Here is a 25,576-nt window from a genome sequence, read left to right as displayed (position 1 = left end):
TCTTCTCCAGATGCCATTCACTCCTCTGCTGAGAGTCAGTCCAGGAGCTGAGAAAATCAACAATAAAGCACGTTTTCAGTTCTTACTCTCAGAGCAGCTCTGGGAAATTACATTCAGAGCTGGTGGGGGAAACTGTCTGATGAGTGACTCACAGTACTAAACCAGGGCAGTGAAGCTGACCACGCACTCCTTGGGGCTTGGCGCAGGGCGACGTGCTGCTGACATGCTGCATTGTGGTGCAGGAGGGCTATGCCATCTGCAACAGATGTCACCTCCTCAGAGCCACTGAATTCTGCCATAAGAAAGTCTGCTGGAGCTGCTGCTTACCAAGGGCATGAATACTCAGTTACTGCCAAGGCAGGGCTTATCAAGAGCGCAGATCCCTGAGCTGTCACAGATTAAAATGCAACTTTTTTGAAAGGAAGGACTAAAGAGAACAAATACAGATGAAGCACACAGTATTACTTCAGACTCCTTAAAATTTCCCATGAGTTTGATCATTGGAGAACAGGTTCTCTCTGTGTTTCTGGGCAACCTGACAGAAGTCTACATAAACAAACAGAAAGTGATGTTACGTAGGACATAAAACCCCTGGAAGTATTTTCTGTTTCATAGCTCTGCCACCTCCATCTTAGCCAGGATGAACTAAAGCCAGTTGTCTTACATCCAGACAGTGATGGCTCCCAGGCATCGGGTAATTTTAAGGGCTGTGACTGATGTGAAAAACAATACAGAGCAAAGCATCATCCATATATTTACTGGTACTTCAACCCATAATAGCATTATATAAATATTGAAAAGAACTGAAGCAGCGTAAGTGACTAGAAATGAATCTGCATTCTTCTCTCTTGTTCTCAAGTAGAACTGGCCTCCTACAGATCAGTCACAATCTGGCCCTAACCCTGATCTAACTGTTACAGACTGGATATAATTCAGTCCAAATACAAACATTTGTATTAGTGGGCTTCATGTTTCACCCTGAAAAATTAAACACATTTAAATGGCCTAGGAAAGGTGGCAGTGATATTCAGCAAATGCTTACTCAACTCTAATCCCCATGCAGTCACTTGTAGGGCAAGAGAGATTTATCACGATGAAGATATTTACTAAGGATAATATCCCTTCTATTACTGCCTGTTTTCAGATACACTGACTTAAACATAATTCAACAGAGAGAAACCAAGGAGGGAACAGCTGCAGGCTTTTCTAGACACATTTTAGAGGCCAATATATGGCATTATGATAACAAAGCTAGAACAATTGAAGAGAAATAATCATAAATGTTTCTAATGGAAAAAACGGCTCTCTCAAATAGCAATGTAAACAAGAACCATTGTGATAATAGAATGCATATGAGAATATATGAGAATACCAAAATATTGACCTGCAGTAAATCAAATCAGTGTCTTAAGGACATTTTCACCTACGGCCCATGAATATTTTCTGAATGACCACAATTGAGAAACTCAAAATGTAACTCAACTGGCTAAGGCTCCAAAAGAGCTTCAGAGGTAAAAGCTCTTACAAAGACTGTACATCTAACAAGGCGTTGGAAGCCTTAATGCCAGAGGTCTACTTTGTCTAAAACTGTTTTTAAACAGAACTAGCAGTAGAAAAAAAATGAAATTTTGCTAATTAAAATATGCATGGTTCACATAATCAGTGCATAAAAGTTGACCTATTTCCCGGATCAAAGAGCTGGAAAGACATGGAAAGAGGAATCTGCCTTCCTCAGAAAGCCCTGAAGGATTTAAATCTCAGAAGCAGGGATCTGAACAAAGAGGTTATGTAGGAAACGTAGCTGGTCTCACCTACAGTAGGTGTGGCCTGGAGAAGGATGCAGCCCCACAGGAGCAGCCTGTAGAGAGGAGCCCATGGTGCAGCAGGAGGGCCGGGGGAGCTGCTGCCATGGGGACAGGGCTGGAGCAGGGCCTGAAGGGGGACCTGTGGTACCGAGCTGTGCTGGGCACTGCCTGGAGGGCTGCAGCTGTGGGATGCCCAGGTGGGATCAGGAGGGGAAGGGCGGTGTGCCCACGGGAGGGAGGTGAGCAGAGAGACCATGGAGGAGAGGCAGAGACTAAATGTTATGGGATGACTGCAATCCCCATTCCCCTGTGCTGCAAGGGAGGTGTGAGGTAAAAGAAGGTTTTTACTTTGCTATCAGTAGACAATAAATTACACTAATCTCCATTACACTGAATCCTTTGTGCCCATGACAGCAATTAGGTCAAATTTGCTTGTCCTTATCTCAACCTGTACGTGTTTTTCACTGTATTTTCTCCTCCTGTTCCATTGAGGAGGAGTGAGAGAACAGCATGGTGAAGCTGTGCTGCCCACCAGCATGAAATCACCACGGATGGTAATTTGTGTGATCTGCTTTTTTCATGATGTAGAACTACTCCACCAACACTACTTTAATTGTGTTTAACCCTTTGGTGGCAGATAGTATTGGTCTATAAAAAGGGGCATAAAGGCTACTCTCTTCCTCACAGAGCCACTATCTCCACATGAACAGCGCTAAGGACAGCACACATCCAAAGCACTCCATCACTCTTCCTGCACCTGTCAGATACTGATTGGTTTTGAAGTCGAAAACTTGAAATACACAGTTGTAACACTGTAATGAGATGGAAGATGAGATGAAAGGGAGATAGAAAGCAGCAGTGACAACAGAGTAGCAAGGCCCTAGACTGCAGCAAGCAAGGACTTGCTTGAATGCATCAGCAGCAGGCACAGAAGCAAAAGAAAGAAGCTGCTTACCTTCAGAAGGCCTCAAGCATGCAGGGATCTCCAGAGGGACCCCCTCTCCTCACTGCCAGCTCTTAAATGAGAGCTGGGAAGGGTGGATCCTGTCTCCAGCCCTTCTGGTCACTCAGTACACTGCATGCAGCTGAGCTCCCCTGGGCTGGCCTTGCTTTCCCACCAGGTGCTCCATCACTGCTTCAAGCTGTGACTTTTAGCATTTCTGCTACAACAGTGGAAAGGGAAGTGGAATAGTACAAATGGAATACATAGCAATTTAGTCATAAGTTAAAATTCAGCTTTCACAGAGACTGAAAGTGATCACCTAATTATTATGATTCTGGCAGAAGAAGATATATTGCAGGAGTCATCACACTGCAATTTTTTTGTGTCAGCCTAATGGAAAAAGCCAACACAAGACCTAACCATGAAAAGTTGAACTCTTTTCTAGGGATGTGATCACTCCAGACCATAATTCATACAGTCACTCAGGTCAGAAGGCCATTCTGGGGACTGTCTAGGCCAACCTCTGTGCTTAAACTACTGTAAGTGCTTAAACTACAGTAAGCTAGAGCATGTTGCTCAGTCCATGTCCAGTCAAGATTTTAATGTCTCTGAGGACTGAGACTTCACAATCTCCTTGGACAACCAGTTCCAGTAATCTTGTTGATCATACAAGAGATGAGCATAGCTAGTATCTGTTAATGTCTCTTCTGGGAGAATTAAAGTGTCCAACACAGGAAAAGTATTAAACACCAGTACGATAACTAAGGGGCACCCTTGAATCACAGAATCACAGAATCACAAGGTTGGAAATGACCTGCAAGATCATCCAGTCCAACCACCCTCCCATTCCTATCAGTACCACAAGCACTGAACCATCTCTCGTAGCTCCTCATCCAGGCACCTCTTGAACACTGCCAGGGACGGCGACTCCACCACCTCCTTGGGCAGCCATTCCAGTGCCTGACCACCCTTTGAGAGAAAAAGTTTCTCCTAATATTCAACCTAAACCTCCTCTGGTACAACTTCTGGCCATTTCCTCGGGTCCTACTATTTGCCTGGGAGAAGAGGCCAGACTCTTTTGCACCACAACCTCCCTTCAGGAAGTTGTAGAGTGCAATGAGGTCTCCCCTGAGCCTCCTCTTCTCCACACTGAACAATCCCAGCTCCTTCAGCCGCTCCTCATAAGACTTGTGCTCCAGACCCCTCACCAGTTTCGTTACCCTTCTCTGGACACGCTCCAGGGCCTCAATGTCTTTCTTGTAGTGAGGGGCTTGTGCAACAGAGCTGCCCATGAATTGCTCAGCTTAATATACCCACCCAGTATCCTTCCTCACAGCATGTGACACTTACTTCTGCTTTTACATTTATTGTCTCCCCCAGAACCCAGGGTATACCTTCTGTAAGAAAGAGAGAACTCTGTCACTTTCAATTACAAAAACCTCATATCTGAGTTCCAGGGCTTCACCTTTATCAGTGTGAATCTGCTACGCATTCATCTCTAGATTTGTATAAATCCATATCAATCAAGTCAGCCTTCCCTTAGGCGTAAGTAGGTAAAGACCTTTCCAAGACAGCAAAGACCTCCAGAATCCAAGTACGGCATTTCCTCTGACTCCACCACAAACACGTGAACTGTGGACTGTGTGTGCATTCACTCATTTCAACATCCGTGATCTTTGAGCATAAACAAATAAGAATGCCACAGATTCATACATTCTCAAAGGAATGCCTTTTAACATCACTTAAATTCAGACTCCCTTTGATAAACTTTTTTTGAAGATGCTGTAATTTAACCTTTAGAAACTGATGTTTACTATCTTTCGTGGCATGGAGAACACTACTTCTGCAAAAGAGAAATTGAAACTGAAACAAGCAACTTGCATGATAGCCCAGAGTTATACTAAGTAGGCAGTTTGCCAACTTAAAAGTACCCTGAAATTTCAAGATTGCAGAATTCTGAAGGTCTGAAGCAGTTTTGACAAGATTGCTCTCTGTTAACAACCTTGTCAGATTCCTTTAAAATTACAGGCCTGATGTACCCATTCTATCTGTAGTGTTTAAGAGGAGCCCTTCCCCACTGTTGCTTTCATTGGTCTGAAGCAGTTGTCATTTTATATTCTGCTCCGTAAGTCTGGCACTGTTGCAAATTAACTACTCTGTTCCATCTCCAAAGTAGACTTTAAACACACTTGGCTGCACTTTCCTGTAGGACAGAATAGTACGATTATCTGAGGAGGAAGAAGAGAGCAGTATCAAAACTTATACACTACACTCTGAGATGAGAGTTAAAGAAAACGTTTGGGAGCAAAGAGCTCATTTTTCATCCCACTTCATCCTATTAATGACTTTGGGCTGATTTTCTGAAGTATGACTGAAAGGCCTAAAGCAATATTAATCATTCTCATTAAGATTTCTCTAACCCAGATCACAGGCTGATGGATCTATGCTCTGTTATTTATAACATTCCTTTATTTACACCTTTTCACAGCTACCGCACTTGCTGCCTGAAGTTTTATTGCTCTTATAAATTTCTTGCGCAGCATTAGCAGTTCTGAACTGATACAGATAAGCAACAGCAAGTTGATGAATACAGGAGGCAAAAGACCTATTTTACTGCCTCAGCGGCTTGGCCAGGAGAATGTGCCACTTTAACAGCCCACACTTCATTGCACTGCTTTGGAAAGGCTAGCCCACCAAAACAGCAATGCAGTGAACAATACAGTGACCTCTTCCTGCCACCAATAAAGCTGTCTTATGAAGCAGATTAATGCTTTTCTGAAAAGATTGATAACTGCTGAATTACCAGCCTATCCCAGCACTGAAATTAATCACCAGGCTAAAGGCACCAGGAATATATTCAGATGTGGCTCTGGGCAGCCTGGTCTGGTGGTTGGCGACCCTGCACACAGCAGGGGATGGAAACTGGATGTTCATTGTCCTTTTCAACCCAGGCCATTTTATGATTCTATGATCCCTCTTTGCTCCCATCAGAAATTTCTATAAGAACTCTCTCTTTGCATGGCCCTTCATTCTTGCTCACAGCATCTGCAAATTTTGGCTAGAGAGTGAAAGCATTAAGGACACATAACAAAACCCAGCTTTTCAGGCAGCATTCACTGAATTCAACAGAAAAGATGTAATCCTTAGTCCAGCAAAACCAGCAGCAGCTCATAGTAGGTTCAGTATTGTAGGAAAGGATCACAGAGAAACTTTAAGGCAAACGAGACGCATTCACTCCCTACATCTTCCTTCCATAGCGTCCCAAAATTCTCAGTTAATCCATTTGAAAAGTGATGCACAGAACCAAAAATTCTCCAACACACGTAAGGTACCCACATGTAAGCCTTCAAATTCACCAGCAACTGGGAATCGCCAATGCATAGGATGACTCTACAGCTCTCTGATGGCTGCAGAAGCTCTGGCACAAGTAATGGTATTACTGTATTTATAAAAGTTTTCAGTTACCATTACCAAAAAAACACACATCCTCACTGAAAGGCCGGCACGTCTGGGACAGCAGCTGCATCACCATCTGATAGAGATTATTACTATGCGATAGAGACCAAACTCAAGACAACATTTTTATCAGAAGATCTAGTTAGAATTCCTAATTGATCTCCAAATTCATTTGTTTTATAATTACAATTCATGAGTGCTGGTAAGAGAAATCTGAGTATGACTTTGGCAAGAACATCAGAATGAGCATTCCCATGTTTGAAAAACAGTAATTGACAGTTCACACAAATTAACTGGGCTTCTTACATAGAATTAAATCTGTGGTGGGGAGAATAACTGCCTGCTCTTTTCAAAACACTCGTCCAGGTCGATTTTCAGCCATAAATCAAAGCTGGCCAGGCCCTGAACTAGAACAAAATGACCTCCTCCACTCCCTTTTCTCCTCCTACCCCCATAAACACTTCTGGCACTTTACCCTTTGCCAACAAATGCAGGCTTCCCAGACACATTTCTCAAAGCCTTGAGAAAGCTTTCACAAATAAGTTCTTGTATTGTCACAGAGGGAATTGAGCTGTAACTGGACTGCAGGTCACAATCCAGGCTTCCTGAATCTTTAAAAGGTTTTAGGCTTTAGAAGAAAGAGCAGCACAGTTTGTATTTACACTTGGCTAAATGATAAAGATTATGGGGAAGCCACTAAGCCCCATTATCACACCCAGGTGCACCATACAGCATTTAAAATGAAATAAAAATAATTATCATTTGGGAAAAAAAAAAAAAAAAAACAAAAAACAAACAAGATAGAAATTCTCTCTCCCACAGTCCTGGAAATCATAAGCTAAAATAGCAACTGCCTGGTAGGAAAGAGGGAAATGTCACCAGAGCATTGCAGGAGGCTACAGCCCAGGTCACTCAGAAGGGGACAGGGCACACAGGACAGCACAGCAATGGCAGCAAATAGGGGAAGAAGAGACAAGGGAAAGGCAGAACATGGAGCACTCATTGCCAAAGCCATATAGACAGGGTTGAAGCCTTCTTAGTTATCAACAACACTACCAGTGAATAGCAACTTAAACATCCCAAATAACCCCTCTGCAGAGACAAACATTTATGTCCAGGTTTTGTTCAGGTGCTTTTAAAATAGAAAATGAAAACAAAGAAGCAAAAAGCCAGCATGGGCAAACAGATGCTGCATGAAGGCAGATGGATTGCTTCTCCCACAACAGCCAGAGCAGCAACCAGCTCTGGTGAACTCAGCTATGGTGGCATTGCTGGGATGCAGACAGGTGACATTATTTCCTCAGTGTGACTTGAGCAGCGCCAGAGATTCTGTTTCCTGCCGTGATCAGAATGCTGCCCCTCCAGAGGTCTGCACACAGAGCAAACATTTACTAACTCACAATTACACATGATCTTTCTGTGAAGGTTGGGGGAGGTGAACAAGCACTGAATTGTTTAAATAATATTGGTGAATCCAGATTTCAGTTACAGGGAATTCACGCGAGACCAACTAACTAGTATGTCAGCTCCCTCTGATTCTGCGTTCCTGTAGCCTGCCCAGTAATTACACTTAATGGGCCTTAATCAAATTGGCACAGTACCTGAGAAGTAATTGGATTTGGGTGCAATTTTTTAATGATTCTGAGAGGTACCCTGGAGATTGAAATTCTCAGCGTGTTCAGCTGACACGAGGCCCCAGTGTGCTCTGGGTGTGCATCTCTGGCTACCACGGCCCTGATAAGTTAAATGTGCAAGGTCACAGAATCACAGAATGGCCAGGGTTGGATGGGACCTCAAGGATCATGAATCTCCAACCCCCTGCCACATGCAGGGCCACCAACCTCCACGTTTAATGCTAAACCAGGTCTCTGGTGCTGAGGCCAGCTGGCACGGAAGAATTCATAGCCACTGTTACAGACTTCCTTACCTTCCAAAACAGGGTGACTACATCCAAACCTTCTATTGGAAATCATCCCTGGCCAGTGCTGAACATCACATTTGGGCCTGGGAGTTGCTCAGGGCAGCACTGGTTGGCTCACCTTCAGCAGAGCCAGGACCCTGTCTGGAGTTCCCATACGCGGAGCAGCTCTGTGGCACGGCTTGTTTGAGGCTACATCAACGCTTGCACTTGAATAGCTCCAGGTCTCACTGTTGGGAATAACACTGCCCATTCTGTAGCGATCCTTTGGGGATCTTTAGTGAGGCTGCAGGTAGCAGGATGATCTGCTAAAGCTGTCCCAAGTATATATCTGAGCCCTCCAGAGGCAGATGAGTGTTGGCTAGATCTCAGAAGCAGCAATTAGATTACTGGGGACAGCACAGGACTTCCCAAACCACACAAGCCATTGTATTTCTCACTACCTCTTGTCAAATAAACACTGTGAAAGCAGACTCCAGGCAGTTACTGCAGCACACCCTATTTACTGGAGCCTCATAATTTGGAACATCTGGGCTTTCAGTTTCAGCGTGATATACTGGTCCATATTTCCTTGAAATTCTGCCTCTGAGAATCAACCTTGCCTTATGAATCAACCCCACAACACCACTGAGCACTGAAATCATTAGATTTCAAGGGCACCGTAACATCCAAGAGACATAACTGCAGTCATAGTGGCTGGAAGGCATGGCTACATCTTCTATTATTCTTCAGCAAAGGTGTAAGTAAGCACCACTAACCTCAGTACTGCTTTGTGTTTTTAGATAACTGCATCTATACAGGGACCTTTTGAGGCTCGAGTGCAGTTCTAAAAGTGGGAGGGCTTTGGCATCTTTATATTTTTTTAATGTCCTGTGCAAATTCTGTAGGCCTCTTCCCAAAGTTCTTCTCATATCTGTATATAGAAAGCTTCATGTTCCTGCTACCTAGGTGGGCACTTAACCAAGGCAGCTACCTTCAGTTGCGTTATCACATCAGGCTCCCTCAATAGGCAAAAACAGACAAAAAAAAGATATCTCTAGAATACAGTTCAGACCTTAAGAGGCTTCTTAATAAAGCACTACTATCATGCCTACTGTTAAAAAGAGACATAGGCCAAAAAATTGCATCTGTCTTCTGCAATCTTCTGGGAGTTTAAATCAGACGCTCTTTCAGGCCCCTTCCAATGTAAGCCATGTTCTGACTCTGACAAAATGATGGATCAAAGCATGTGTCAGGCAGTGAGCTGTCACCAGTGACACCAGTGACTGTTACAACTACGGGTGCTCAGACTTTCTGGAGCAGACCAACATTTCATGGGACCACAGCTTTTGGGATCACTTATTAAGCATGAAGGCCTTCCACTGGATTCATCTGTAGCTCAGAAGAGATGAGCAAGTCGTATCACGGTCCTGCACTGTGCGTTCTATGGACCATCTTCATCAGTCTGCTCATTAACATTCTGAGAGTGTTCTGCAGAGTGAAAAGGCTTGGTTACCAGACTCAAGCACTGCTGAGGCTTAGAGTTCTGAATCATCAAAGAAAGGTAGAAAGTGCATTGGTATCTCTATGCAAGGCTGATCCTCGCGTATTTTACACTTTGTTATTAATGCAGTGGGTTTGATTAAGGTTTGCCCAGTGGCAAAGTGTTGCTGCCAGATTACTATTTTGCCCTGCAAAATGGAAAAACGCCTGAAAAAACTGTCTTGGGGAAATGTTTTTAAGCAACTTCCCCTGCTCTCTTTCTCAGGAAAATCACTCACTCTGTACACACACACATACTCTTTCTTTTCTAGCATAGCTGTAATTAGCAAAGAATGCCAAGCCATAAATATTTATGCACAGATGGGATCCTGAAGTACTTTCAGAAGTTCAGTCTGGCCTCAATAGTCAGATTTCTCAAGTGAGCTTTCATACAAAACCCCCAGGTTTATGAGGACTTGTCAGAACACCCTGTTAATCACTCCTGCTTCACAGAGATGTGCTTCTCACCTAACGGGGAATGTTCCAATCACTCAGAAAGCCCCACAGTAAATGCAGGTGCTACATTACCAACTTTTCATTTGAATTCCTCATAGGTTCTGCCAGATCTCTTTACTTAGCACAGGTCTCTGCATGCTGAGGCAAAAAGTATTCTCTTCTGCAGCTTAGTTTTTAAATATTTCTTCTGTTGTTTCAAATTTTTTTCTGAAATCAGTTATGTTTTACTTTCCTATGTAAACATCTTTTTTCCCCCCAAAATTTTGCCGGTGTGATGGTAGCACCATGTCACTAACATAATCAAAAGGGCTGAAATCTCAAATCCAGGCTAACAACTTACAGGCTGTCAACATCTTTCCTCTGGATGAAATCTGGTGGCACAGTTTGGTCACTGCTAGACTCTATCTGCCTCCAGGATGATGTGTCTGCTGCCAGAGCACCCGAGGGGACAGTGTCCACATCATGCTGACTGCCCTAGCAGGGCCAGGAATTGGCCAAGGTGTCAGCTGTCCCTGTCTAAAACCACACTGACCTCACTGCACTGCAGCAGGCATGATTGCTCTCCTAGTACCCCCTGGCCTCATTTAATTTAAACACAGCTAATGAGAAAAGCAAAGAAAAGGTTAATATTTTCGAGCCTGATCTGGAAGCAATTAAAAGCTAGATTATGATATGGCGTGGTGAGTGTGGCACTGACTTATGGCCCTAACTGCTCACTTTAGGCACCTGAATCCAAAATCTTCATCCACTCAGGCTGTCCCTATGCTGCTGTAGGCAGAAATAGAGGGGATGAGTCCCACTAGCTTAGAGAAGATCATAGAGTCACAGAATGGTTTGGGTTGGATGGAACCTCCAAGTCTATCCAATCCAACACCTGCTGTGGGCTGGCTGCCCCTCACCACATCAGGCTGTCCAGGTGTTCCATGGCCTTGGGTACCTTCAGGGATGAGGTATCTACAGCTTGTCTGGGCAGCAGTGACCGAGTCTGGAACCAGATAGGAGCTGCAGCAGCCCCTTCATTGCCAGCAGTATTGCAGGGCAGCATGAGCTAAGTCTTGGCAGAAGACCTCCACTGGCACCTGCAAAAACAATCTTCACTGCAGGCTGCTGGGAAGAGAGGAAGAGACAGAGCAGCAGCAAGAGCAATGCAGCAAATGAGGGGGAGAGGGGAAATGCTCTGCACCCAGGCATTATGTTACACTGAAAATAAAGGTGGAAGGGAACAAAAAGTATCAAAAGTTCTTGCTGGCAAGGACTAAGCACAAAATTGTTTTTGTCTCACCAGGAAAAAAGCAGATCTGATGGAGAGATACTCACTTGGCCTGCACTTATACCACACGAGGAGGTATTTGGCTGTTTCAGGGCACGGATCTACGCCAAACAGCCGGCTGCTGACAAGGAACCGGCAGCTCCGTCTGTCCTGGCACTCATCCAGCATCTTCTGCAGCGGGGGATGCACAAACATGGAACAGAAAACGAAAGCACTTCAGTACCTCCCTAAGGAACCATCAAATACAGGCAAGTTGAAGGACAGACAGCATGGCAGTTCCTGCCTCCTTAGCCACCCCAGCAATGACCGTATGACCAGCTGAAAGCAATGGGTGCTGATGGAGCTACGCAGCGAAGCAGATAACTAAAATTTGCACTATTTCAGTGAGCACGTTTTCCTTTCATGCATGCAAAGAGAATGCATTAGACTGCTGGCAGAGACTTTGGAAGACTCATACAGTTTAATCATAGCATCAGGCAGCACCAGCAGTGTGTCCCAGGAAAAGCAATGTGGAGGAGACGGATCAGCCCTGACTGTTAACAGCAGCCCCAAACACTGCCCACACCATTCTGCTTCAGCTTCCTCTGCAGATTCAGTTTCAACCACAGGTTTCAGAAAAGCTCTCTTACTGGTAAGGGAACATTTTGGCAATAGCTGGTGTTCCAATAATTAGTCCTTGTGGTGGGAATGCTGATACTTCAGTAAGTTGTCTAAGCACACTCTCCTCCCTGTGACTTTCGCTTTCCTTTTAGCTAAACTCACCATGGGTCTGTGAGTCACAGGGTCCTCCTACCACTGGTATTTTGGGCCTTATCTCCATTTTTTCACACTACTTTTCCTCCAACACTGGCTTCCCACCTCCCCATTCATAACACTCACAAAACTGTCTCAGAATCCACAGGGACGAGGCATTCTGTCTCCTGCTAGAAAGTAACTTCATTAAGGAAGATTAATGATTTTTTTTTTCTAACCATATGATTCTTCAGAAGTGGGGCAGAGGGAGTATTATTAAGTGGAGCAGTAATTACATTTTAAATCCAGCTGGATGGCTTAGATATCCTCATTTAGAGCCCCTAAAGCACCAACACTAACATAATGTTTGTCTGACACACATGAACCTGTGTCAAAGCATTTTGAGACCGCAGAGCGAGGCAATCCCACAACCTTGCTCAGCCTCTGCCATTCAGAGCTATGAATTCCAGTCTCAAAACAATTAATTTCCTCTTGCAAGGAGTTGCTAGAAAATCTTCTCCCAGAAGCTCTCCCAGGTTCCCCTCAATTTCATTTTCTTGTACCTACCCTGATATTGGACTTTCCCACAATCTCATCTCTATGACCTAAAGGCCACAGCATGCCTCCCAAACCCATTTTGTCTCTGCCTCAACGGTTCTCTATTTTTGAGCTCTCCCTGAACAAAGTATCTATTATCTTCAGCATTATAACTCTGAACATCATCCTTTAAACAACAGCAATTTCTGCTCCAGCTTCTGTTCAGTCTGGGAGCACCTCACTGACAGTTGCTCACAGCTTCCTAAAGTTTTCACCTTTCAGGCTCATACATCTTAGGGGGAAGTTCTTTACAAGGAGAGTGGTTAGGCCCTGGAACGGGCTGCCCAGGGAGGTTGTGGATGCCCCGTCCTTGGACGTGTTTAAGGCCAGGTTGGACGGGGTCCTGGGCAACCTGATCTGAATGTGTATGTTTGGTGGCCCTGCTAGGCAGGGGGGTTGGAACTACATGATCCTTGGGGTCCCTTCCAACCCGGGTGATTGGGTGATTGGGTGATTCTGTGATGCAAGAATTTGTGCCTACACAATCTTTGTTTTAAACTTTTAATCCATGACTATTCAAGCCTTTTCTAGAGAACAGAAAGCACGTGCTGCTGTTGTTTTGCACTCATGAAGGTAATAAAACACAGGCATCTCATCTCAAAAAAACAGGGCTTAGGATGGAAAGGATTAAAGGTGAACAGTATGAAAGGGCCCGCAAGCACTACCCCTAGCTTGACCAGTATGTTAAAATGCACAGAAACAGCATATTCCTTTTTCTGGACTCCCAGGGTTAACAGCTAACTAAGCATATGAAATTTAATTTAATGCAAAGTCCAAAGAATTGCAAAGGAATTCAAGTAAGACCTCTATGCAGATACCTCTTTTGATCTCACAAGGCAAGGAACAGCTGGAACAACTCTTGAGAACTTCATACATGGTAAGAGACCTTCTCCAAATCATAGTGGACCTGAAAAGATTTTCTACTACTGCTCAACCTTGACTTTACACCTACACAGTGCCACAGATATGCAGCTAAAGGAAATTAGGAACACCGTGAAAGTTTTCTTTCCCACAAGGGAGTTTTGTCTCCTCAAAGGCAGCACTCTGCTTTTTGGTCAGCAAACCTTTCCATACCACAACGGGTAGAATTTTCACCACTGCTTATTAGGGGCTTGGTGTTGTGCAATAGGTGCCACTAAAACCAGTGGGAAAAGCACAGTGGATTTAGAGACCAACAAGAAGCTGCTTTGGAAGTTTTTGCTTCAACAAGCAACACATGTTCATCTGTCCTTAGATGCAGAACCAAGAACAAAGGTGATTGCTTCACAACCTCAGGCTCCACAAATTGCCACTTCAGAACCACAGAATCATAATTTAGGTCAGAAAACTTTGTCATGCCCTGCTCTGATCTGTGGTAACTCTTACTCAATATTTCCCAAGTAAGAGGAACATCCTGAGCTTCTTTTCAGTGGTACTGAGAGTAACAGCCCTAAGGAGAAATTTATACCTAAATGAAGGAGCAAAAGTAATCCATGCCATTGTGAGAGGGCAGAAAATGATAAAAGTTATTTAGGCTGAATACACCTTCTATTAATGACTCTTCTGACTGGCTTCATCGTTCATCTACAGTTTCAACTGGATAACTGGATAACTGCCATAATTCTGCAGAGTTACTCCATAGGGAGTAGAAGCTCCAACCCCTCTGTGCCATGCAGGGCCACCAACTGCTGAGTTGATATTTGTACATGTAAGTCAGGCTGTTTTATTTCATGCAAGGTAAGAGGATTTCAGATTTGCTCTCCAGGATCACAGGAATTGTTCCCCATTTCACAGCAGCCCAGGCTGCCCAGGGCCCCATCCAACCTGGCCTTGAACACCTCCAGGGATGGACGGGGCATCACAGCCTCTCTGGGCAGCTGTTCCAGCACCTCACCACTCTCACAGCACACAACTTCCCCCTGACATCCAACCTCCATCTGCCCTCCCTCAACTCCAAACCATTTCCCCTTGTCCTGCTGCCATCTCCCCTTTCCAAGAGCTGACTCCCCTCCTGTCTGCAGGCTCCCTTTAGGTACTGCAGGCTGCACTGAGGTCACCCCGCAGCCTTTTTTTCTCCATGCTGAACAAGCCCAGCTCCCTCAGCCTGTCTTTGTAGTGGAGGTGCTGCAGCCCCCTGCTCATCTCTGTGGCTCCTCTGGACCCTCTCCAACAGCTCCCTGTCTTTCTTGTACTGAAGCCCCCAGCCCTGGACGCAGAGCTGCAGATGGGGCCTCACAAGAGCAGAGCAGAGAGGGACCTCACCTCCCTGTCCCTGCTGGCCACCCCTCTGCTGATGGAGCCCAGGACACCATTTGATTCCCAAGCTGCATGAGCACACTGCTGGCTCATGCTCAGTTTTTCACACCCAGGACCCCCAGGTCCTTCTCTGCAGGGCTAAATGCGAACATTTCTGAATTTGGAGACGATCAGCTAGACTGACCCCAGGAAGGCTGTGAGTTTTCTTGATGATGTGAGAGTATCCTAAACTCACAAGCATTTGATGAATGGCTGAAAAATTCAGGCATTCTATTCTTTTCTCTCTGTCATTTGTAAAGATAGAAATACACAATCAGAAAAAAAAATATGCCCATGAGCAAAATGAATTTGCATAGAAATAGTTTTAGAAACACAAAATGGCTCCCATCCTGTACACATAATGAGCTGTTTATGCTAAAGTCAGCTAGCAGACTCCTGAGTAACACCAAATGAAGTCATGTAGGATACATTATGTAAGAAAAAAAAGTCACTCCAACAAAAGAAGGTGGAGGAGAAATTCCTGTCTGGCATGAAAGAGGAGGGAGGACACTTTAATTGTGTTGTGCCATTTTATAATAGTTTTTCATTGGTAAATCAAGCCTGAGGGCTGACAGCCAGTGATCAGGAGGGAAGCTGTAGCTGCTTAAAGCCATTCCATTCCGAGGTCCATGACTGAGCTAAGAGGCTGCAAGATTTGGAGGAGATAACAGAGAAAGAAATGTGAACTCAAGTAAAAGAACCACTAATCTAATCCCTGAGATTTACGCCCTGGATTAATCTCACTGCAGTGACCCAGGTCCTAAAGCAAGGGCAGTCTCGAGATCAAAACCATGTCTTGGAAGAGGACACTACAGGTGAAACACATTTCTTGTGTTTGTTTTGCTGAGCTTGTTAGCATAGTAATTGCTTGTGGTCATTAGTTATCAACTGTTTGATCTGGAACTGAATGGGAGCTCTGAAACAAGGCTGTCCTCAGCTACTCCCAAGGAGGCTGTCCTCAGCTATTCCCAAGGATGCACTCATTTTTATTTTATCTCTTCAAATCGCTCTTGAAGAAATACTTCTGCTCATGCTTAAAATAGACCACAACTGAGCTTAATACCCAAGGTAATTAAATTTATCTTAGCTCTTAGTACCTTGCAGTAGCTCATAGATTTAAAACATTCGGGGTGAAACCCTAAACCATAGAAGCCAATGATGATATTCCATGGGAGCTGGGATTCTGACATACAAATTCCCTCTGCGCAGCCTCTGTCATCAAAGGAACATAAGGATGACTTCAGGTCACATCAGTTCAGGCATGAAATTGCACAGAGGAACCCCGCTAAATGATTTCCAAATTGTATGCTGCAGAAGATAAGAATTCAGGGTGTGAGCTTAAGAATGGAAAAGAGCTGCGTGCCAGATGAAGATGGGCACAGGTTGGTACTAAGAATTTTACACAAGAAGATAACAATAATTAAAATATAATCAATCATTTCTAGGTCACACTCAGCCCAAGCACTGCCACTATGGTAGAATTAAACCAACACATAGGTTGGTATTCTTCCATGAGCTTTGCAATGAGAAGTAAATAGAACAAACAAGGCAGCATTAATTCTCTCCATGCTGACACACAGCACAATGGCTTCATAATGGCTTTATGTCACGTTTTATTTGAATTTTAACACTCTTTTATATATCTCAGATTGTTAGTGTTACCCTAACACACTGTAGACTTAATATTTTAATGCTGCAATCTTATTTAGAGAGCCTTCTGCCAGTTATGTGCAGATTGCACATTAATGCAGCAAGAAGATATTTGAAGGATCAGCAACAGGGAAGGAAAGAGTACAGGAGGAACTGGACTGTGTACTGCTGAGATGCAGGTCACTTGTCTACGGTATTATCAAGAAGCCTTCCCTGCTCCTCAGGAAAGTAATTCAGTTTTGCCCAAAGCGCCGTATCCAAACTGCTCATTAAATTAAGAAGAGCACAGAGGCCCTGGATTTGACCACTGATCTATGGCATGTTTCAGTGCTCCACTAGCTCTCCCTTATTACTCCCCAATGGCCTTTCTGATGCTCACCATGGAGTTAGCAGAAGGAAACTATACCCACATAACTGGTGACATACACCAACAAACCAGACTGAAAAATAGCTGAAAATTGGGCGTGCATGAGCTCTGCTATGGAAGTAAATTCCAGCAAGGTGAGTAGTGCAGGCAGCAGTGGTACTAAAATGCTAGAAAACAGCACCAAGATTTTCCAGAGCTCCTCTGCAAGAACCTTAAAAGAGCCCGGAGACAGCAATGTGCAAAGAACTGCACTATGTTCAGTAACTAGAGCTAGTAAAAAACGCACTACTGCCTAATTAACCATTACCTGCATTTCCTAACAGTGGGAAACCTAATCCGTGTGGAGGGCTGACTTCAAAGGGCAAGGAAGGCTAAGCTAAAGAAATACAAAAGGATACATAACTGAAAGTCATGGGATTAAGGAAAGGGAAAGCATAAAAACAGAGTGGAGAAAAATCACTGAGAGCAAACCATTACACTGTCAAGCAGAGTCTTGGAAGCAGTGACAGAAGCCCCATGACTTGGAAAGTTTAAATTTACAGTAAACAAAGCTTTAGGAGGCTTACAATTCAGGGAGCAGTCCTGCCTCTTCAGGGAGACAGGAGCCTCTGCCTGTCACACCTCTCCTTCCACTGCACTTCAAAATGCTCTGATAAACTATTTCAGCCAAGGAAAGACGTCAAAGATACAATGTAGAGATATCTGCGATCTCTGCATCAAACAGATCTTCAATTTGCAAATCGTTAGCCGGGAGACGATTGCCAGAGAGCTGTATTTCAGGCAGTGCACAGTGCATGAATGAAGGTGCACAGGTTCCATAGCTTTTTATAGGAGCAGCTTTGGCACTGCAGTAACCTCCTGTGCACCCTCAACTCACTGCTCACGAGCACCTGCAAAACAAACAGCACAGTTTGATGAAGAGTTGCCCAAATTCTGCTCTTGAATTCACTGGAGTCTCTGAAACTTTTCCTGCTCAAATTGTCTGTAAATCCTGGAAATGTGATGTGCAATGTGACAAGCCCTGAGCTCTCCCTGCTGTACTGACCACAGTGTGGTCTGGTGTAAATTCCTTTCTTCCTTTCTGTCATTTTTCCCTCTCTTTCCCTCCGACCATCATCATCTTACAGGTTGTTTGGAGACAAGGGAAGGGCTCTTCCTTTGTGTCTTTATAATACCAGTACAGCAGGACCCCAGTTCCTGGTGAGGGCACCTCAGTGGCCTTACATCAGTGTTACATCAGTGGCACTGTACAACATCCTGAGACTGGGCACGACAAGTAACCACTACCCTTCCCAAAAAGTCACAGTAATTGAATCATTTTCTTCTTCTTTCTGTTTTACTTTACCACACTATTAAGCCACACTAAACTATGATGCTTGGAGAAAATAAAACCCTCCATAACACACAGACACCTCTAGCTCCATCACCTTCTGACCAACTCTCAGCTCATGATTTGGAAGTCTTGCAGCTAATGAACAGTTTACCTAATATTTCAAGCCCCAAAGAGGTCAGCTTTCCTCTGCTTTCTATCACATAAATCTTCCTATCCTTTTAAAAAAAGGGGAGGAAGTGCTGAGGGTGTCCTGCGGTTAGCATGCAAGGAATCTGCTGCTCCCTTTTGCAGGGCTGCTTCATATACTGCTGAAGTGCCTGTGGGAGAAGGTGACAGCAGAGCTGTGTCATGTATCTCACTTCAGGCACATCCCAGCTATTTCCTGCAGAACTCTACGGAGAAGGTACAGAAGAAACAGTTCCAGACCAGACTGTCTAATGACGCGTCAGAGCACAATATTTGCTCCTCATATGAAAGGGTGAGTGGGCAATTTCTACACCCTCAGCTTTAAATCATCTTCTTGAACACAGCACAAATCTCTCTTACTTCCTACAACACATCTCAAGTGTCTTGTGCTAATTTTAGGTTCCCCTGTTAAACAGAGTGGAATAGGAGGCTGTTCACAAAACAAATATCTGGCTTTCAACACAACTTGATTTTTGTTTTTCTGGTATCTCCATACACGCAGTTTGGGGTCACTGCCTTCACATCTTGGACACATTCTCCTAAATGGAATGTATTTCATTTCAAATAAAAGCGTGATTAAGCAAAGCATCCAGGCCACTCGTCACATAAGACTGGACTAGCTTTGGTTGCCTCAGTGTAATCAACACCTTTTTTCAACTTTCCATTGTTTCTATGTCTGAACTGGATATTTATAGGACAGAGAGCAACCATTATGCACAAGTATGCACAGGTAGTGTTCAGGGAGAATGGTATTAGTACCTGTCTCTTACACTCCAGGCCAATCTCAAGATAAGAGTATGTACAGTATAGTAATAGTATGTAGTCATGGGCTTGATTAGACATGGTGATTTTGCATACTTAATTTGGCAAGGTTTGGTTTAGCTGGCTTTTTAAATTAGCACCAATCAGAATACAAACCTAACTTTCCTGTCTATAGCAACCAACATAACCAAGAATAAACATAACAAATCCAATTTTATTGTCTAGTTTTCTTTTCTATGTCCAATTTTCTTACATATGTACATTTCCACCACATAGATGCAGGCACCCTGCTATTCAGCTTGTGGAGAGCCTAGCTTACCCTTCAGAGAGGCATCAGCCTTTCCAGGTCTGAGAAAGATGATGAGATCCATCTCTCGTTTACACTATCTAAAGATTTCATCTCCCTTGCTCTCAAATTCTTCCAGTTGCTTTAAGTGGGCCACTCACTCAGAGGAGATGAGCTTATATGCACCGGTATCAATGATGTTTCAAGTAAATGTAATCATGAAAAGAAACAAAAAAGGGAAGGCAGACTCTGCTAAAGCCTTCAGTCAGAAAAAACCCTGGATGAAAGAATGAGAAGTGATGGGGGAAACACTGGCCTTTATGCGAGTTATAAATGAAATTATTCACTAGCTCTGTGGGTTCATTAATCTAGCTCTAAGCTTTACTACAAGTTACTACTGGTTCATAGCTATAAACACACAGCATGCTAAAGAAAAGTCTCTGGCCTCGGATTTTCAGTCTCAAAGTGTGCACGTAGAAAGAAGTGGGCTTTCTTTTGCTCTGGGGAGCAGATCACTCATCACAGATCAGCCCAGCAATGTTTCTAATTTTTGTTGCTCTTACTGACAGCTGACTAACAATGGCACCTTCCATATAATCCTCTGATTTGCTCAAGTTACACGTACATATAGTCAGCATTCCCTACAGAAATGGACAGAGTTGGTTAACTGGGAGATAACAAGCTTAAGTGATGTATTATCACTTACAGCGGCCTAAGAGCCAAATGAGTCAGGCACAGAACTCAAGGATTGCCTCTGGATTTCACGTAACTGAAGTAAAAGCCTCGAGACAGGATCATTTCTGAAGCAAGAAGCCACAGAAACCAGAAACAGCAGAGAAACTCCTAAATGTGTTGAAAAAGCTATCGGGAAGGAGAAGTATGAAGAAGTCTTGAAACACAGTCCAAACACAATCTGGTCTTCCAGAATACTCCTTTTTAATCATATGCCTGAACTATTATTGATAGAACCATAAGAAAACTAAATGCCTGGTCTAGGAAAAGAACTCCAGAATGAGCAGATCCAGTTTAGCATGAAATACCTGAAGTGAAGTGCCAACTGAACAGGCAACATCTTCCTTAATTAAAGTTGCGTGGGAGCGGGGAGAGCGAGAAGGACACATCTGGTGACTTGGTACAATTCTGCCATAGAAAGAAGACTGGATGCTGATGGTGGTTCTGTGAGGGCACCTCAGGGAGACATATTCTCCATCACAGGCATGGTCAGTGTAATTCTTTAGTACTTGTGATATGTAACCTGCAAAAAAACATGACACAAATCATCATTAGTGACAGGTAAGTTAATTATTAAGTTAATTATTAGTAAACTAGTGCAGTTTAACAAACACAACTAAAACAGTGAGGGCCATAGATTTTATTACTCATCATCACATACAGGAAAAGAAGATAGACACTGACAGAGTCTGAGAGAGAGAGGTTGAGCAGTTTGTCCTTCAGCAGTGTTGTATGTCCTTAAATCTGAAGCATCTCTATATTGCTTCCTCTTAGTACACTCGTACCACTTGCACTGGTACAAATACCAAGACTACAGGAAATGCAGCTGAGCCAGACTCATCATTTACACTGCATCGCGATACTACATGCAACTTTTGGTCCACCAGTACAAGACAGCCATTGATAAATTGGAGTGAGCGCAGCCATGGGTCACTGAGATGAACAGGAGCTGGAACACTTGACCTGCTGGAAAAAGGCAGCTTTTGGGGAAAATAAAAGCAGTCTGACAGTGTGTATAGGGAGGTTATCGAGGAGGTGGAGTTAAACCCTCCACAGGAGCACATGCTGGAAGAACATCAGGCACAAACTGCAATGAGTATTTCAGACTATGTGTATGGAGTAGCTTTTCACAGCGAGGGCAGTCAGTCAGTGGAACAGGGTGCCCAGAGAGGTCCCACAGTCTCTGTTACTTCAGGATCTCCATGAATAAAGCTTTGAGTAACCTGATCTGATCTCTTAGTTGATCCTGCTTTGAGTAGGAGGTTGGACTAGATAACAACAGTCCCTTCCCACCCCAGCTTTCCTGTAACCCTACAACAGTAACAGGTAAGAAAGACCCAGACTCAGAGCTGCTAAGGGGTAAATCTGGTGCAAGTACTTATAGTTTGTTGGATGAGAACATCATGGCACACCAGTTATACCTTAGATCTCCCTTCGCAACGTACTATTTCCTTCTCATTTTTACCAAGTTTCAATAAAGTTAGAAGAAAAACCATATGCAGAAATCAAATCTCTTCTGTCTGTTACAAGACAGCGTTATTCATAATAATAAATTTGTTAAAAAGAACAAAGCGTGACAAAACCTCATTAAAGTTATGCTGAGCTAAACAGGATTGATTGCAGTCAGGTTTCCATGGTGTAACATAATGGAAAGCACAACAGTGTCAGCTGAGTAGCAAGGCCCTAGATTGCAGCAAGCAAGGACTTGCTCAAATGCATCAGCAGTGGGCACAAAAGCAAAAGAAAGAAGCTGCTTACCTTCAGAAGGCCTCAGGAATGCAGGCATCTCCAGAGATATGTGTGACACCACTGCCAACCCTTAAATGAGGGCTGGGAAGGGATGGATCCTGTCTCCAGCCCTTCTGGTCACTCAGTACACTGCATGCAGCTGAGCTCCCCTGGGCTGGCCTTGCTTTCCCACCAGGTGCTCCATCACTGTTTCAAGCTGTGCCTTTTAGCATTTCCACCATACATGCCAACAGCCCCAAACCTTGCCACACTCAAGCCTGAGGAGGAATCACGGTGGTGCTGATACAGAGATGTTTGCTCATGGAACTCTACAGCCTGTGCAAGAGCAGCAGCAGCCATGGGTCTGTTCTGCAGACTTCTTACTCTCTGCAGTGACTTCAGAAGTCCCCTTCCCAACCCTGGCCAACAGAAGCCTGTCAGTAGCAATCCCACAATATCCTGTCTCTGTCTTACTGTACTTCTTTCTCTAGAAGTAGAATAGAGAGGAAAAACAACACCCAGACAAATTTCTAAAAGGAAACCTGACATGTATCTTACACTTGCATTTTTAAAAATCAGCAGAAATGTCATCATCCTCTCAGTTGGCCATAACCATGAAATAAATTGGACTGGTACCTCTGTAAGCTATCCAGTACTATCTTTTGCTTAAAACAGGGGCGCTTTACATCAGCTTGCTCAGAATCTAGTCCACTGAAGTTCTGAATATTTCCACAGGACCTTCAGAACTTCTCTGGGCAATCTGTGCCAATGCTTAACAGCAATTAAGTTTAAGAACAGCCATTACTGATTCTTTGTTGCCTCTGGCTCTACCACGGTGCATTTCAGAGAAAAGTTTCTGGTTTCACTTCATCTGTAAGCAAACAGCAACTGGATCCCACTCTCCTTATTCTTTAGTTGCACTCACTGTTGCAAGGTGCACTGCTTACTCACGTCCATCAGCATGTTCTCCAAGACCATTGTGATAATTTACACAAGAAAGCACAAACTGTGGTTTGAGAACATTCACGTGGCTTCCTGAGAATCATTTCAATGTCAAATTGAGCTGTATGTGCATCTGAAGGCTATTTTTAGTCACTAAATAAATTATGCTCAGGGCCTCTTCTCTGGCCCCAAGTCTATAACCAACAATTTCCTCTTACATTCTAAAACAGTACATTCTCATCTAGATCTTTGACTAGGAATAGTTTTTTATCCACACTAACACTGAAATCTTGCACAGGAGATGTGTGAACGCATGTTCTGGGTGATGCTATAACACATAATCAGATCAGCTCTCCCTCAAAAGCGAGGCAACCCTACAAGATGGACAGGAAAAGTAAACAGCAAACAAAACCAGAATATGACGTGAAATAGTAACCCTCATTTTCCATGCTGATCCTCCATTGCATTAGGACTTCTCCCTAAATCTGACCTATTAGGGAGGGAAAGAACTATAGCCAAAGCACAGTGAAGACAGCACTGGCTCCTCCAAATACTCAATTATTCTGTCAGAGCAGCTATTCTGCAGCATGCCTTTCACAGCTCCAATTCACCATCAGGTAAGGTTTCCATCCCTGCAATTAGTGCTGATCACTTGTTGAAATAGTTCCTTCTCTCCTTTTCTATCATCAGTCTTGTAATACCGTGAGTTTGTTCAAGCTGAAGGTATTGAAGTGCTCGAAGGCTTTGATGGTGACTGGCCAATAATGAACAAAGCACAGCGCCTGAAACATCTGGCACTGACCACAGTTAGGAAACACTGAATTAGGCACTGACATGATCAGGAAAGACATAATGTTCTCCAAAAAGCAAAAGGAGTGGGCTGCAGAGAATCAATGTTTTCTCTTCAAATGTGCCACATCTGCACTACATTCGCTGGCAGTTCTTCTGAAAATGCTGACACTTCTATACCCACTGATTCATGTTTCAGTAAACCAAAACCCAAATTGTTTTCAGCATTCCTGCTGGGTTTTAGGTGACAAGTTTCCAGTGACCTCTTGTACCACTACGTGCGGCACAAGCAAGAGAACTACAGGGAGGCTCTTCACTAAATGAAGTGTCTGAACATGGAGCCGGTGGCAGTGATTGAGGACTTCAATGGCTCTTATATACCAAAGCGAGAAGCAATTCATAAATAATAAATACAAAAGGAATAGCTTACAGGCCTCTGACTGTTTCCTGGCAAACGTGAAAAAGCCTCTTCTGGGTGGCTGCAAGAAATCATTGGTGTACAAGTAATACATTGGTGTAGACAGTAAAACTGCATAGCAGATCAGCTATTTGTAGATCACAGAGTATGACAGTCAAGATATCAAGATTAAAAAAGTATTGTGAAATGATGCTATTGTCCTCCATCAGGTATGTTTATCTGCTTTGCTTTCCGAGGTATCAGCCATAGACTTGCAAGAGCCCAAGTTCTCTTACACTTACGAGTGCAAGAGAAGGCTTTTAAAAGCCAAATCCATTCATCAGCCTCAGATTCTAGGATTTAAATCAGCGTTGTTGGATCCAGGAAGGCAAGCAGTTATTTAAGGAAGACATCACAGTTGCACGGCCACAGTAAAATCTATTCTGTGTTGTCATGGTTCATATTGGAGGAATAGTGACGTTGATTTTCACAGAATCATAGGATCACAGAGCTATAGAATGGTTGGGGTTGGAATGGACCTTTAAGATCACCCAGTTCCCGCCCCTGCTGTAGGCAGGGACACCTCTCTCTATCACAGCTGCTCACAGCCCCATCCAGGCTGGCCTTGAGTGCTTCCATGGAGGGGCATCCACAGCCTCACTGGGCAACCTGCGCCAGGGTCTCATCACCCTCACACACAGTACATTCTAGCTAGAGAGAAAGGGTTCACATCACAGAGCCCACGAAGCTCTTCCAAATCAAATCACAACTCGTTTAATTAACGGACAAGACACTCTCCTCTAGATGGTTTGTGTACAAGGGACTTCTAACAGCAGAGCTGTAGTGGAACATCAATAGGCTGCCAGGAAAACACACAAAAAACTTTCCACAGTAAACACACTTACAGGGGATACACCTTGCATATAACCACCAATGCATCGTCACTGCTAAACCTTCTTATCTAGACAAGTTCCACTTACATTAATTTTGATTGCAATTCCACAATAAAATTCATCTCACTCCTTTCTATGAAAATTCTTACAGAAAACAAATTCACAGAAATCAAAATTACAAATCTAACATGCAAATAGAAAGACACCAACTAAGTAAACAAACCCAAAGCTTGATGTCTTTTGGCAGCACTGACTGCAGCTAAGTTTAAGAGTCTAAACAGGACCTATACCCACACTCAGCCTCTTCCCCAGGCAAGCTAATTCTCAACCTTCCTACAAGCACCATTGGGTCATACGGCAATAGACAGACAGCCCTTTTGTGCCTTCTGGTCCAGTCACTAAAATTGCTGAAATGAAATTTGTGCAGTTTTTCAAGGGCCAGGGATCAGCTTATTCATGTGTTGATAAAGCGATTACCCAAAGCAGTGCTTATATAACAGGGGATGGAGTCAGGCACTGAATCCCTGCACCTCCCTCAG

General features: G+C 43.8%; 1 protein-coding gene across 3 annotated transcripts in view; it reads right to left on the bottom strand.

Moving 5' to 3' along the window:
• Positions 1–25,576, bottom strand: part of EVA1A (eva-1 homolog A, regulator of programmed cell death) — a 189,494-nt gene that overhangs the window by 122,002 nt on the left and 41,916 nt on the right. For 2 of the 3 annotated variants that reach the window (XM_048935343.1, XM_048935344.1), the window contains exons 2-3: positions 20,597–20,811; positions 11,417–11,540 (exon numbers count right to left, since the gene is read on the bottom strand). In XM_048935343.1, coding sequence (XP_048791300.1) covers positions 11,417–11,540; positions 20,597–20,811 — 339 coding nt within the window. Of the gene's footprint in view, positions 1–11,416; positions 11,541–20,596; positions 20,812–22,046; positions 22,120–25,576 lie in introns of those variants that run through there. The other variant, XM_048935345.1, reaches the window with a different exon arrangement.

This window comes from Lagopus muta, chromosome 2 (assembly GCF_023343835.1).
Source record: "Lagopus muta isolate bLagMut1 chromosome 2, bLagMut1 primary, whole genome shotgun sequence".
NCBI lineage: Eukaryota > Metazoa > Chordata > Aves > Galliformes > Phasianidae > Lagopus > Lagopus muta.
This window is presented reverse-complemented; position numbering and strand designations above follow the sequence as displayed.